This window comes from Acanthopagrus latus, chromosome 14, assembly GCF_904848185.1.
Source record: "Acanthopagrus latus isolate v.2019 chromosome 14, fAcaLat1.1, whole genome shotgun sequence".
Taxonomy (NCBI): domain Eukaryota; kingdom Metazoa; phylum Chordata; class Actinopteri; order Spariformes; family Sparidae; genus Acanthopagrus; species Acanthopagrus latus.
Genome location: NC_051052.1, coordinates 5,901,695 through 5,916,416, shown reverse-complemented (window position 1 = coordinate 5,916,416; position 14,722 = coordinate 5,901,695). Strand labels below are relative to the sequence as shown.

The following is a 14,722-nucleotide window of genomic DNA, read 5'->3' as shown; positions in this document are numbered from 1 at the left end:
TAAGAGAGTGCAAACATACATGGGGGGGATGGAGAAAGAATACATGTAGGGGACAAGAGGAGGAGGACAAACAGAATGGAGACAAGGCTCCCACACACACACACACACACACACACACACACACGCATGCAAGCACACATGCACAACCAAACTCCCGTTGACGAGCTAACAGCTCAGAAAACATGCAGGATTATCAAATTGAATAATGTAGGGTTTGACTTTTGGGGGGACTGTCTGCTCATGTTTGCATCACGGCTGGCAAAAATAGCTGAATATGTATTAAATATTAAAAGCAAAAAGCGGTGGCTGATTTAGTGTAACTCACAGAGGTGCTATTAAATCTGCATCATTGTCAGGCTGGCAGAATAAACCCCATGCAGTTGGATAGTTTAACCTAATTTCACCATACAGGGCCAAAAAAATTCCCGAAAAGCTTCCAAATGTATGACTTTGTGAATTTGGATGGATTAACTACTGATTATCTGCATTATCCATTAATCTGTGGATTATTGACAGTAACTGTTTAGCATATAGGATGACAGAAATGCCCAATCTAAAGTCTAAAACCGAAGGAAAGAAGTTTAATTAATAACCTGAAACAGGGAATGACAATGTCTGGCATTTTTTCCCAATAAATCATTAAGCAGTTAATTGACAAATCATTACAGCACTAATTAGCCTCCAGCAGCCTCTAATAGACCTTTGTCACAGCAAGCATATTGACAAGCGATAGCACTGAAAGCACAGGTGTAATTAGTTGTCTTTAATAAACGCTGCATGCCACTTACTTGTCCCACTCACAGGGCTGTGGTATTGGGCCTGCTGGCTTAGCGGTATGGCTACTCGTACGCCTGAATGGAATGGAGGCATCTTTAATGTTGTTAGTAGGTGTCAGTAGGCTACTTTTCTGTATCTTAGCTAGCTAACTTGTGTTATAAGCTCTTTACAAAAAATGTTTCTTGCCATTTACTGTATAACAATTATATTATCAGTTTAACCAGCAGTGGCCGGCAGTAACCATGCTAGCATTTTAGCTGGCGAAAGGTAGTGCTAACTTAGCCTCCCTGTTGGTCCTGTGACTTTCACACTGCATCTTGTATCGATGTCTTGAGAGTTTTCTCATCTTATTTGGAGGAAAATGTGCTGGATTGCTTTATGACACCAAACAGGAAGCAGGTGGAGCTTAAGACGCCAGAGCTCCTGGTGACTGTAGATGACAGGCTACAAAAAACACTTTCAAAATAAATGGGGGGAGGATAGGAAGCCATATAGTTGATGAAATCTAATATTTTTTTGGATTAAGTAACCAACATGATACTAGTATGAGGTACATAAATGTTCCTATTATCGACAACCTCGATATTCAGCGGTGGAATTCCTATTAGAAAGTAATTGTTCAGTCTTTATTGTCTTAACTGGTGTCATGTGTTTCAATCAGTTTCTCAGTTTGCAGTAAAACTCTTTGATTATAACTCAGCAGAAGCCTGAGCAGAGAAATAAGACTTGTTCCTTTGTGTGAGTGGAGACCTCAGTCATTTTTATTCTGCAGAATCAATGTCCATGAATGCATTCATGGGCGCACACGCACACACACACACACACACACACACACACACACAAGTACACACTGACTGACAAAAAGGAGCGAGCCTGAGGCTGACAAGATCTAAGCTACTAAATGAATCTATTATGAATGGCAGAGAAAGGACTACACACACACACACACACACACCAGTCATCCACTGAGATCTACAATGTTAATGATGGACTGTCACACACATCAGCAGCCAGCGTATCTGACAATCAGACCTGTCAGATTATTCAAAAAGAAAAAAAAAAAAAAGACTCAGGATATGAATCAGAGCCCCCGTACGCTCTTCATGTGAGCTCTGCTCCGTCTAGACGTGTGAATATGAAAAGGTCTGCGGAGCGAGAGAACACTCTCCGTATGGAGTTAGTTAAATATTAATCAATGGCTGACTGAACTGTCTGAGTCTCCCAACTGATTAACTGTATATCTGAACGTATACAGAGACGGTTCACTGAAAAAAAAAAAAAAAAGCGTTCAACACAAAATCTATGCCTCTTTGGCCCGCCCACTGTTGTTCACCTTAACCAATGAGATTACTCCTGCCTACGAGTAAATGTTTGTATAACGTAGAGCCTGATCTGCCCACCTGTGACCGTCACGGAAGACAGGTAAGACTGGCCGGGTTGGTAAACATGGGCTTGATGTAAGACTATCAGTTTTTAGACTCTGAAATCCTCCCAGTTCACGCAGTTACCTCTCACGGTCGTGTGAACCCATTAACCCCGCCGCAGACTGGTGCAAACAAGGAGCAAAGAAAGAAAATGGGGGACAGCGTTGCGAATGAAGGAACGCGCTCATACACACACCTCTGCATCATTACCTCACGTCTCCCACAAGGCTCCAGGAGGCAGCCACACAGACTGAGCAACAACTGGAGCAGAAGAGTAGCCAGCCTGAAGTATTTGGTGACTAAGAGAGCAGTTGAGAACATAGTGGGTGGTGAGCACATTCACATGTGTACAGAAAGGGAGACGACAGGAACGGGAGATAAGAGAAGGAAGGGAAAAAAAAAAAAAAAAATACAGCCGAACAGCTTCCTGGCTGAGAGACAGTCAGAAAGCTGGGATCAAAGCTTCGGTGTTCTCCTCTTGACACATTGGGAAAGTCTCTACAACAGCTTTGAGACCCTCTCGGGACAAAAGTCCTCTAATTAAAAGTGTGATAGTAAAGTCAACAAAGACATAGTAATACTGCACACTGACAAGGGCTGAAATTAATTCAGGTTGAGAGCTTCCGGCTGCAATTCTGCAATAATTATGTAATAACACCCACTGCAGGATGAAGACTGGCTGATGGCTCGCTTTCAACTGACTGCAATGATGATTATAAACGTGTACATAAGAACTGATTACATTACTTGTGTGTATTATTAGAGATGGAATGTAACTCAGTACATTTACTCAAGTGCTGGACTTTTTGAGGTATTTATCCTTTACTTGAGTATTTCCATTTGATGCTACTTCTTACTTCCACTCCAATACATTTTGTACTAGACACTCCATTACATTTAACTTTAGTTACTTGTTACTTTGCAGATTGCATGCATCAGAGACAAAGTACTAATACATGTGTTATTTCTTTTGAGGCAATCTAATTTTTTAAAAAAAAGAGAAAAAAAAAAAGAAATGCTGAATATCAAATCCAATCATTGGCCGAGCTGATCATGCATTGCATAGAGCATATTCAATCCTTCAGTCCTTTAGTCAGAACTGCATACAAAAATGTGTTGGCGTGGGCGTGTTGCTTGAGGTAAGAGGGGATAAAATATGATCCAGACATACCACTTGGAGAAATCAATCTCCCTGAGTTTGAAGACTTATCAGACATTTAAACCCTGCCCAGTGGAAAAAGCACAACATTATGTGCTAGGATGTTACAACTCAGTGCATCACAACAGTACATTGTCAAATACAGTGTGTTGACACTTGACATGTATTTGCATGCGTGAGCCAGGTTAAAATCATTGCTGGGTGACACCGCCGCTTTTTGTTGGAGACATATGCACCGGCACTGTCACGGCATCAACACAGCGGAATTCATTGAAATGAATGAGGTGGCAATGTTGTCTTTTTTTACACATTGTTGATGTTTGTCTGGACTTCTGCTCCCTCCTGTATTTTAGAAAAACTGCAGCGACAGCATCAGTACAACAGCTACAGTAGCTTGAAAATTGTTCTTTTGATGTTACCTTCACTTCATGTTTTAAACATTAGTGAAGGTTACACTTAATGTTTAAACACCAGTGAATACATTAGTGTGAGAGAAATGTAAACTGCTCAACCTTCACACAGATCCCAAATTAGCATTTTAGCATTGCCATAATTTGTGTAAATTTTGCATAAAGAATTCTTCTGAGGTTTAGCTGGATGGAGCTGTCACACAGCTTTTAATGCTTCCACGTCAGGCTAGTGCTAATGATCCTTCTGTGCTAATGAAGAAAAATACTGCACTATTCAACTAAGAGTGTGATGTGGACATATGAATCATTTAGTATCTGCCACATTCCACTTGTCTTTCTGATCAGATCATTTAGAGCATTAAGAAATGGTTTAAGGACGGGGTTTATGAACAGGCATTCATATCTAAACTGTGTATGTGAGAGTGAAGGTTCCCCAGACAAAGCACTAGGGGGGTATTCAATCCTGCATTGCCCCTGGGTAAGGCTTAGTTGGATAAAGGAGATAACAGAGACAGAGAGCAAGATACAGTGGCAGAGAGAAAAGTAAATTGGACAGAAAAGTAATAAATTCGATCGGTAATGAATTCATCATTTTGATACTATAATATTCTATTTGTCTTCCTCCTCCATCAGATTCCGTTTTAATGTTTATGGCTTCACTTAAGTTTCATTTGATCTAATATGACACTTCATACTGATGTTGTTCTGTGGGAACTGTCTCATAGTGCTGTTTTAATACATATAAAGTAGCAGTATAATATCAACTTCACATTTCTATGAGGGCTGTTCTGTTGAGATATTTTGAAAAATGTATTGCTCCCCATTGCAACTGCCTGTAAGAGGAAACTATCACAGTGCAGGATTACACACACACACACACACACACACACACACACACACACACACACACACACACGAGCAGACATACACACGTAACAGATGGGGCCCTGGGGGTGTCTTCAAGGCAGGAGGATCCCAGGGACCCCCTGGAGACAAAGCAGAGAGGAATGATGGGAACAAGATGGAAGAGCAGGGATTATTTCACGCGCAGACATGCACAGCGTACCTGCAAGCTTAATGTGAATACTTTCATATACCTTTTAGAGATTTTAATTAAGACTCAGTTATAAACTGAATTAAGGAAACCGCGTTAGCACTAAACCACGTTGGCACTGCGGTAACTGACAAAATTAACTCACTGAATATATTACTGAAGACAGTAACAAAATCTCATCTCTGCCTCAAAAAGGGATTATCAGCAGGTATCAACATTCTGACAGTGAATCTACTATGATTTCATATCCGCATAAAAAAAAACTCAAACTCGGGGGCGCCACTTAGCTCGGTCGGTAGCGCGCGACCCATGTGCCGAGGCTCTGCAGCGGACCCGGGTTTGACTCCCGGCCCGGGTCCCTTTGCTGCGTGTCACTCCCCTGTTTCCTGTCACACTCTTCAGCTGTACTATCAATAAAGCCAGAAAAGGCCAAAAAAATACTTTGGTTTTACAGCGCACAGCATTATTGTTTAACTGCTGTCACTGATTTTAAGAAGAGAAGGCAGCTGGTTGTTAGCAAAAAAGCTCCGCTAAAGCCACTGTAATCTGCCAAGCAACTAGCAGGTGAACACGGATGAGCTTTTAGCAGCTCAAGAGTGGGATATTTCTCCCAGGAGTTGGTGGAGACCAAAACAGAGCTTAAAGGAGAGTGACTATTGGACCGATGTTAATATAGCTCTGTGTGCTAGCAAATGAAGTAATATGGCAATGTTGCGTTGACAACTTGTTGCACTGACCCAAAGTGACCAACAAAGTTTAAATGAACATACAGTTATACACTCAACAGATGACAAACAACAAGATTAGTCTTCCTAGTTATAGTGCGCAAGGTATTAAATTATATTATATACATTATATAAATAAACTTATATATACACTGCCAGACTACAAACATAAGAGGGACTAAAGTGAATGGGGTGTTCAATTCTAATTGAATACAGACAGAAATTTGTGTTTTTCATTATCAGTCTGCATGAGCATTCATATAATTCCTACAAGATGTGTTAACTGACAAAGCTGCTCATATTCACAAATACTAATGTAAACTTCTCTTTAGTAGCTTATACAGATTGTTTAATACAGAGAAAAAGTTGTTCTACCGCTGTTATCATGTTATCACTGTTACTTGTTGAAAATGGAGTTCCAAATGCTCACTGAGACACAAATCTATGTGTGTGATGTGTTTTAGTTACATAAAAGTTCAAACTTTTTGATCAAAATCAAACCAAACAACCATGGATTGTTTGCTGCAAGCTTTTTGGAAAAGGTGCATTGTGATTTTGATGTCGCCTAATTTTAAACCCTCCTCGTCTGGCCCTCTTCCTTTCAGTTAAGCTCTTCTTTTTCAGCTCTCCGTCACTCACTCTCTTGCCCCCCTCTTCCTTTTATTCCCTTTATTTCCATTTGCCCCCCCTCCCCACCTACTTCTGACCCAACTAAAAAGCTGTGCACGGTGCCTCACAATGAAGTGCGTTTCTTTCACATGTTAATGCTTTTACTCATGGCTCACTGCTCTGCACAAGGCAAGAAACAGAGCTGCGCAGAAAAACAAGATTGTACACACGTACACACACGCACGCACATGTACATACACACACACACACACACACAAACACACTTGAGGCAGAAATGGCTACAGTTACAATGAATCCAAATGAACTGCCACTGAGCTGCCTTCAGTTGTGATGATGAACTTCCAAAGCCAACAGAGAGGAAAATGAGAACTATGGAGTAGCTATAGAATGAAAAATTAATCAGAGAAATACAGAAAGACAGACAGAAAGACAGACAGAAAGAAAGACAGAAAGAAAGAAATGAAGGGAAAAGAAGGGCCGTCTTCCCTTACATTTATATTGCAGACAGGCTTTTTATCATTCATGACTACTTCGATGTATCACACAAAAAAACCCTATTACACTTTGTCAAACAGGCTGTATGTGCCCGAGCATTGATTGTGAAGATTTCACAAAGGGAAACACAACAAACCTGTGAAATGAATATATGCGTGCACCTATTGATATTCATGCTGCTTTGACTAATGTGAGATGGCAACAAAATCCCACAGCTGTACTGTTGCATGTGTGTGAGTCACTGCATAAATATAAGTCCTTTAAAACAAAACCAGGTTACATACTTAACGCTGTGTTAATGCCACTGGATGCTCTGGCCCACAAAAACTAATGAATGAGTAAATGTGGTTTTTACATTTCCTTGTAATAATAATTCAGAGATTTTGTATTTTTTTCATTTCCCAAAATGTAGAAGTGCTCTTTAGTTGTTTGCAACAGAGAGCTGAGAAAACATGTCCAGTACTTCTTGTCTGTTGTATCACTTCTTGTCTGCTGTAACACCATAACATTGCATCTATCATTAAAGCCTGATCATTTCTTTGCACATTAAGCCAACATCCATACATTTTGCAAGAGCCGCAGTGTGTTTTTCTCACGGCTGAATGGGGATTTTTAGAAGTGCAGGTAATGGACTGATGTCTAAAAGTGCACAGAGTGGTGAAGAAGAATCTTCACACACTTCCTGGTGAATGAAAAAAAATGTGTTTGTCATTGAGTGAATTCTGTCTCTGCAGCCTAGCCCTTAACTGTGTTACTTTGAAAGAGTAGGCTTCTTTTTTAAGCAGGTGATAGGTAGAGCTTTTAAAGGACAGATACTGGATCCAGCACACCGGTGAACAGCGCTGTCAACACTTATTTCTGAGAAATAAAAACAGCAAAATAATAAGTTTCCTTAGAAACCAGTTAGATCAGTAAGGTCTTTTCACTAAAAAATCACTAAGGTCTTTTTGCCCAAAATGAACAGAATTACCAAAGACATTTATCAGTAAACTGTAAAATCTATCCAGGTGACTCACGTGGAAATGTTCACAATCAAGATAATGTAAAGTTTTATTCACGTCATGTTTAATTTCATAATCACCGACCTTCTTCCTCACTCTCTATCTGACGTTGTCTCCAGAAGTTATGGCAACAGGCAACCAAATAAGCACCATTACCTTAAGACAAATTACCGATGATTCTCTGGGTTTTATATATCTTTTACCTAATCAGGTAAAAGCCTCACTGAGATTAATAGATAGCTGTATCATCATGTGTAGAAGTGGAAAGTGTTTGATTGATTATTACAGAGATAATTCACAAAAATCAAACACTGCAGTGGTCCTAGTGTTGAACCCTGCAGTGCGCCTTTTTATATAGCAAGGAAGAGAGAGAAGGACCCAGCCAAATGTTGACATTGTGATCTAGCTGACAAGTATTTTACAATCAAGTACTTAAAACATGTCCAGATAAACCAATGTTTTTTAGTTTAGCTACCAAAATGACACAGACAACTGTGTCAAAAGCCTTTGAACATTGTTGGAAATTTTAAGAACAATGGGTGTAGATATCTAAAAAAATATATATAATATGTATATATATATATATAATATATAATATATTTTATGTATTATATATTTAACGACCAAAAAGAAAAGAGGCAGGAGATATCATGAGCTGCAAATGGCATTGCGTCAGTTATCACCACTGATCTACTCGGGAGCATGTTAATAAGTTTAATAGCTTTGTAGTTAACCTACTGTTGACCTGTTGAGCCTGATCGCTCCTCCTGATTCCTCCCACCCGACCCGTAAGTGGCTAATCTCTCCCACTGGGACCATTACTGTCTGTTTGTGTCCACCCTTTGTTTCAGTCGGACCACGGCTTAGCCCAGTGGGGGCTTTGTGCTGAGTTAGCTGATGTCATCTAACCATATGGTCCCAGGCAGATCAAGGCTCTCTCATGGGAGATGTTAACAGATAATTCCTTCAATTCCTGTGATATTCAGACTGTTCAGGCTGACATTTACTAGTCGGATGGAAATCTCCCTAATAATGTCTATTTTAGGAAGTGTCTGTGATTTTGAAAGGCAAGAAACAGCTCCTTTGTGTTTATAAGTGTGCAGTTATTTATTCTACTTGTGTTTTATTGCTCCTTTATTCTTTCTTATTATTTATGTAAAAGACTTTCTGAAAAAATGTATAAAGAAAATCGTGTAACAATGCATTTATAAAACACCTTTCAATTTGCACCTGTTAAGCACATGTGATTGGTCTATTTACACTGTTGGTCACTATATAACCCACAACAGATGAAATAAACAAGATGTAAGCATCACTGTCACGTCATTCTCTGTCATCTACTGGGAAACTTTCTAAGAAGCAAACGGCTCATACATACCTGAGTAGGACCAGTCGATATCTTCTGGGAGTTTCCTCAGGCCGCGGACCAGTGGCTCTGCTCCCACAACTGCAGCACAGAGGATGACAGAAAGGTTATTAGTGTCATTTTGCATCTCAAAACACACAAACAATTCGCGGACTGACAGGTGAAACTGTGACCAGCTGCTGTGACTCCACCGCACGATGAGTGGCGAGCTTTTCCTGTCATTCACTGGATACATTTCATAACTAACTAACCTGCCTGGAAATAGACCGACTTCAGTCAGACATCACTGTCAGATGTGATGTCACTGTTTGCTCTGTGCATATTCCAGCAGAGCAGAGTGAGATGATGAGTTCCTGCGTAAACAGATCATTTTCAGAGTCTGCGACAGTCATTGCACAAGTATACAGTCATAGTCATGAGTGAAAATTTAACTGGATAATTTGTGGCGTCTAATGCTGCTAATGTAGCGACATGATTGCCTGTACGGCCACACAACACCTAACCTTTTTTTTTTTTTTCCCAATGGTGGAAGATGATATGTGTGCAATGCAATACACAAATGAGTGCGAGTTGTAGTCGAAGCACAACACTAACATTCGGTCTGGCAAATAGATACATACACAAACACCAACATGCATACACAAGGTTACACTATCATAGGTTATCAACATACAGCAGACCACTTAAGAGGGTGTAGGAGGGAACTGCATCGCCATTAACATCATTTTTCTCAAGTGACACACACACACACACACACACACAAAGACGCATACAGAGCTATCCATCGCATAGTAGCAATTTTCACTCAGGGACGGTCGAGTATACAATGATGTATGAAGTCACAGTCGGATGATTCAGTGTGTGTATGTGTGTGAGCGCTACTTTCTTCTTTTGCGCTATGACTTAAAAGTACTTTGTACACACACACCTACCTACTCTTCCTTATGTTACTTGGTTTATTTGAATTAATGTCTCCATTCTTTCTCCTCCTGTTGGCAAGAATGAGCCCAACCTCTTTCTGAACATAACCGATAATCCACTGCATTTGTATAAAAAACACACGGTGTGGTTGAGAAAGCTGAACAGTGCACTAAACACTGTAGTTTCTCATTATTTCATACATAGCAGAACAGTGAGCTCATGTCATGTCATGTCATGTGGATTATGTCAGCAACATTAATTATTATTAAGTGTCACTTGCTGGTGGGAAAGTTGTACATCCAAAACTCCCAGCATTAACACACCACCCCTGTCAGGAGTTCATTCCCTTTAAGGCAACACATACTAAAAAACACGAGTTTCATATTTCATACAAGAGTTTTTGCAGGCAATGCTGGGGTAATGACAGTGACACTGTAAAACACTTAAATGTACAGTGTGTAATTGCTCTCCTCATTAAAACAAAGAACTAGTTCAATGATGTCCCGAAATAACGTGGGATAATGTGAGCTGCTGCCTTCAGAACAGAACATACAGCAAGCGACAAAGAATAATCATACTTCATCTCCACTGAGCATTAGTAAACAACATAGTGGCTAATTAGGGAGTTCACCCACTTCCTTCCCTACTCTCTGGTGGGTTATCTGGAATTTCTCATTTTTCCCCAGAAGTTATATATGCAATATAGTGCAACGGTCTGGTCATATTCAGATATTTTAAGTGTGGAAATGTTATATATTGTACATTTAAGCTACAACCAGATATAGGTATATTTTTGACATTATCAAAACTTGTACTGGAAGACACCTAGACAACACATATGATCTGAAAGAGCCTGAGCTATCCCCTGGAAATAGAGGAGGAGGAAGGAGGAGGAAGGAGCAGGGGCAAATACAGATTACAATACAGAAATTTCATCATAAACAGGACTGACAAACAATATAAATATATTTTTTTTTAAAAAAGTAAGGGGAATAAAACAAAACATCTTCTCTTTCTGATCTTTCACTGAGCACAGAGGAAACCACAAACCTCTCCTACGAGAAGATGAAAGCCCCGTGTCGAGTCAGATTTAGGTCATGGGCAACTACCGCCTTACCCACAATATTAGGTCCGTCCATGTGTCACGGATGAATATCGTATAATCCTATTGTTTACTGTGTGCAGCAGATGGATTAAAACACTGGGTGATGTGTGACAGCACGCGCTTGTTCATATAACTCCTGAAGACATTGCATCCACTCTTAGACAAAACCCTTCTGTATCATATTTAAAATCTTCTGCCTCAATGAATATTAAACAAATCCCAATACAGATGCAGCCACGGGGGATTTAATGTTGTATTTCACACTTGTTCAACTCATTTTTGCTTCTTTCCCGTTTATCCCACGGAGACTCGCGCTTAAAGTAAAAAAATCGTCTCTTTCTTTTCTGCGTTTGGAGGTTACAGAGAGCTCTCTGCAGAATAGCTAACTGAAGAGCTAAAAACGGAACTGCCTAAGGATCAAAAAGGTCTTCAAAAGTCTGAGGTACTGGAAGCCTTCACATAAATTATAATTGCATGTGATCGCAGCTTTCTTTGTGATACTTCTTCACCATTAGATGAAGTTCATCCTTGACCTTTTGAATAAGTTAATAGTTCTTAAAAGACACTAAATTGTAGAAATATGAAATGAATTAGAACCTGAAACTAATGCAAATGAAAAGCGATAAGGTTTAATAATTTACTATTAATACTAGACTAAAATCATCCTATTTTATCATCAGTGAAAAGAGACAAAAAAACACCAACACCACTAAACTTAGTTTTAACCTGAGTTTCTTTCCAGCCTTGTTTCCCAGAATGATGCGTGTACGTGTGTGTGTGTGTGTGTGTGTGTGTGTGTGTGTGTGTGTGTGTGAGAGCGAGAGAGAGAGACTATGCTGTCATTCAGACTTCCATGTATAAATTGTATTTGAAGATTACATTCATGTTAGCACACCGGACAAAGACTGCCGAGGAAAGTGAATGGGACTAGGCAAAAAGGGAAAAAGTGAAGAATGGAGTTGACTGAGGGGTTGTAGCGTCAATAATGGCTTCATTAACATCACACTGTGAGGGATTTTAATCTAATTTGCCTTTGGCGTGGCACCGCAACACACACATGCGCACACGCACGCACACAAATGCACACAATTACACCCTCGGGATCACTTGTTGTTTCAATGTGATTTTTCAGAGCTTATTAGACAGAATTTCCATTTGAAAAGGGGATGTACTCAGAATATTTATTTGGCTTAAATAGGAAAATTGTACAATAGAAATAAATTTAGAATTTAATTTACTCACGAAAAACTGTATAATCAGATCGTAGAGATGCATTTGAAAGTTCAGAATAACTGCATGTCAATGTTTTTTCTCCCATGTGGTCACAGTGGCCTTGAATTGATTTACAAAAGTGAAACCATGAAACCACACAGACCGACTTTGACATCAGTCGCGCTCTATTCAGCCTAGTCAGCCGACGTATCCTGTCGTGACTATTAAGTAAAGTTTCCTGAACCATCTAAGTGGAGCTGCACTCACAGAAACCAGCTGGCCAAGACAGTTTCAATACATTGATGGATTACACCTCTTGGCCCACTACTGTGTGAGCAGATTAATTCAGTGAGGTGACACAAAGGCTGTTGGAAATGTGAGAAATGAAAGTTGCCAAGCTTATCTTACATTTCATATTCGTGTTTTTAATATTCATATGATACTTTGACTGAACCTGACCATCAGATGTTTTCTTTTACAAATAACTATCTGGGAAGTTCTCTGTGGAAACTGTTTGAAAAAGGAGAGGCCCTTTCAAAAAATAACAATAATAATACTTGGCAGGTGATTGAATGAATCATCTGTCTATCATGGGCTAACTTAACAACCAATCAAATCAACAGCTGGAAAGCGCTACCAATAGAGCCAGTTGGTAAATAAAACTACTCTCTTTTCTTCCTTTTCTCTTCTTTCAATGAATAAATACTCTCCAGTTCAGATGTGACTGATGCTACGGCAGCATCTACGCTAACCTCTCCAGGAGCCACCATAAACATTTGCTAAATGGTCTGAACCAGTTCAGGCTTTGCCACAAAGGCATAGCTTGAACCTTGCGAGACTGATTCACGAGATAGCATGATCTCATGAATCAATCTGCCTTGCACGGTAAGCTCTGACCTGCTCAAACGCAGGACAATACAAGAGCAAAGCTCTGGTTCTTGGATAAGCATTGGTTGGGTTCAACAGTTCAAGGGTGAGAGGTCACCAAGAACTGGTATTAATTCTGCAACGGCAGAGCAGAACTGCAGAGAAGAACTTTATGTAACAGAAAACATGTTAATCCAAAGTATAGCAATCAGGGTGCCCCCATGGCTTAGAGCTTTAAGATGCTGACCATTAATGAAAAAGAAAACAGTAAATGTTCCTCATCAGTTATCCCTCTTTCAGTAGCAGATAGTACGCCACTTCAATAGATTATTGCGCACAGATAACCAATACATTTAAAGTTAATAAATAATGTGGGATTACTCCACTTGGTTTCATGAGCAGACAAAACTGTTGCATTGCTTTATGAAAGCTTAAATAGCAGCTGCTTGTTTTTGATGGACATGTTGGGTCATGCACATCACTAAAGCAGTGGTGAGCTCACAGTACTCTGTAAAAGCTATTTGACAGAGACACAGCTGCTGTCAGTCATCGGAGGTGGCAGAGGAACAAGGTGGTGAGACAGTGCTGCACAGATGAACAGCCAGGAGCAAAGAGACGCCGACGCTCAGCTTTAAGAGCGCAGTGGATAGTGTTGGGACTTCATTGCCACAGGCTGGCCATGCATGAAGCTCACAGCTGAATCACTGTATTATTCCACCCATCTGCACTCTATCTGCTTCATCCGATTTCCCAGAGGGGGGGGGTTCAGGTGACTGCGGCTGGAACAAGGCATTTCTATGGATGGTGTTTTATTCATATAGGGAAGGTCAACAGGCATGCAGTTTTCCAACAATGCTCTGGCTTACTGTCACACATTTATACACCTCATTTTCATTGCCCGAATCACGGGCAGCCCAACTGAAACCTGATGGAGTGAGGGACTGATTTCTGCCAAAAGCAGAGCTCAATTTGAATTATGCCCCGTGTATTGGCATGAGTGAGTAGGACTCCACAGCTGACAGTGTGAGCCTGAATAATGATACAAAATGAAAAGATAAATGAGGACGTGTGTCAGCCAGACACCTGGTACTCTGACTAAAAACTCCCCTCAGCCTAAAGTGTCACTCGACGAGGATCATTTACTACAAGAGCGCCACTCATATGATCAAAACATGTTGAGGCAATGCAGGAGTGAAGATCATTAGCTCTCACTTGCCAATCAGGTGGATTTTTGAAATTCCTATCATGGCAGAGGAATGTGAACTGATCTCATGAGCATGTTCATTAAATTGTATAGTGGGTAGTTCAAGTGTCTGAGAGACAAAATGTAAACACGGATGAGATCTTTTTGATTACGCTGAAACATGATCGCTGATCCTCTTGTGCTGGCAGTGGGATTAACTCACATTATGCTATGTCATTTCCACTAATTAAATGGGCACCGGTTTGGAAATTATTTCACATTTTCAAATAATATACATCTCACGCAGGTGAACCGCTGTCTTGTGCTACTTTTTGTTTTTTTGAGGAAAAAGTGTTAAAGTTATAATCCGTACCATTTTCATTCAATAAAACC

At 40.1% G+C, this 14,722-nt stretch overlaps 1 protein-coding gene across 2 annotated transcripts in view; it reads right to left on the bottom strand.

Annotated features, from left to right (window-relative positions):
• The window catches only part of ptprz1b (protein tyrosine phosphatase receptor type Z1b), a 68,009-nt gene that overhangs the window by 28,579 nt on the left and 24,708 nt on the right, over window positions 1-14,722 (bottom strand). For both annotated transcript variants that reach the window (XM_037121009.1, XM_037121010.1), the window contains exon 5: window positions 9,054-9,122. In XM_037121009.1, the coding sequence (XP_036976904.1) occupies window positions 9,054-9,122 (69 nt within the window). The remainder of the gene's footprint in view (window positions 1-9,053; window positions 9,123-14,722) is intronic.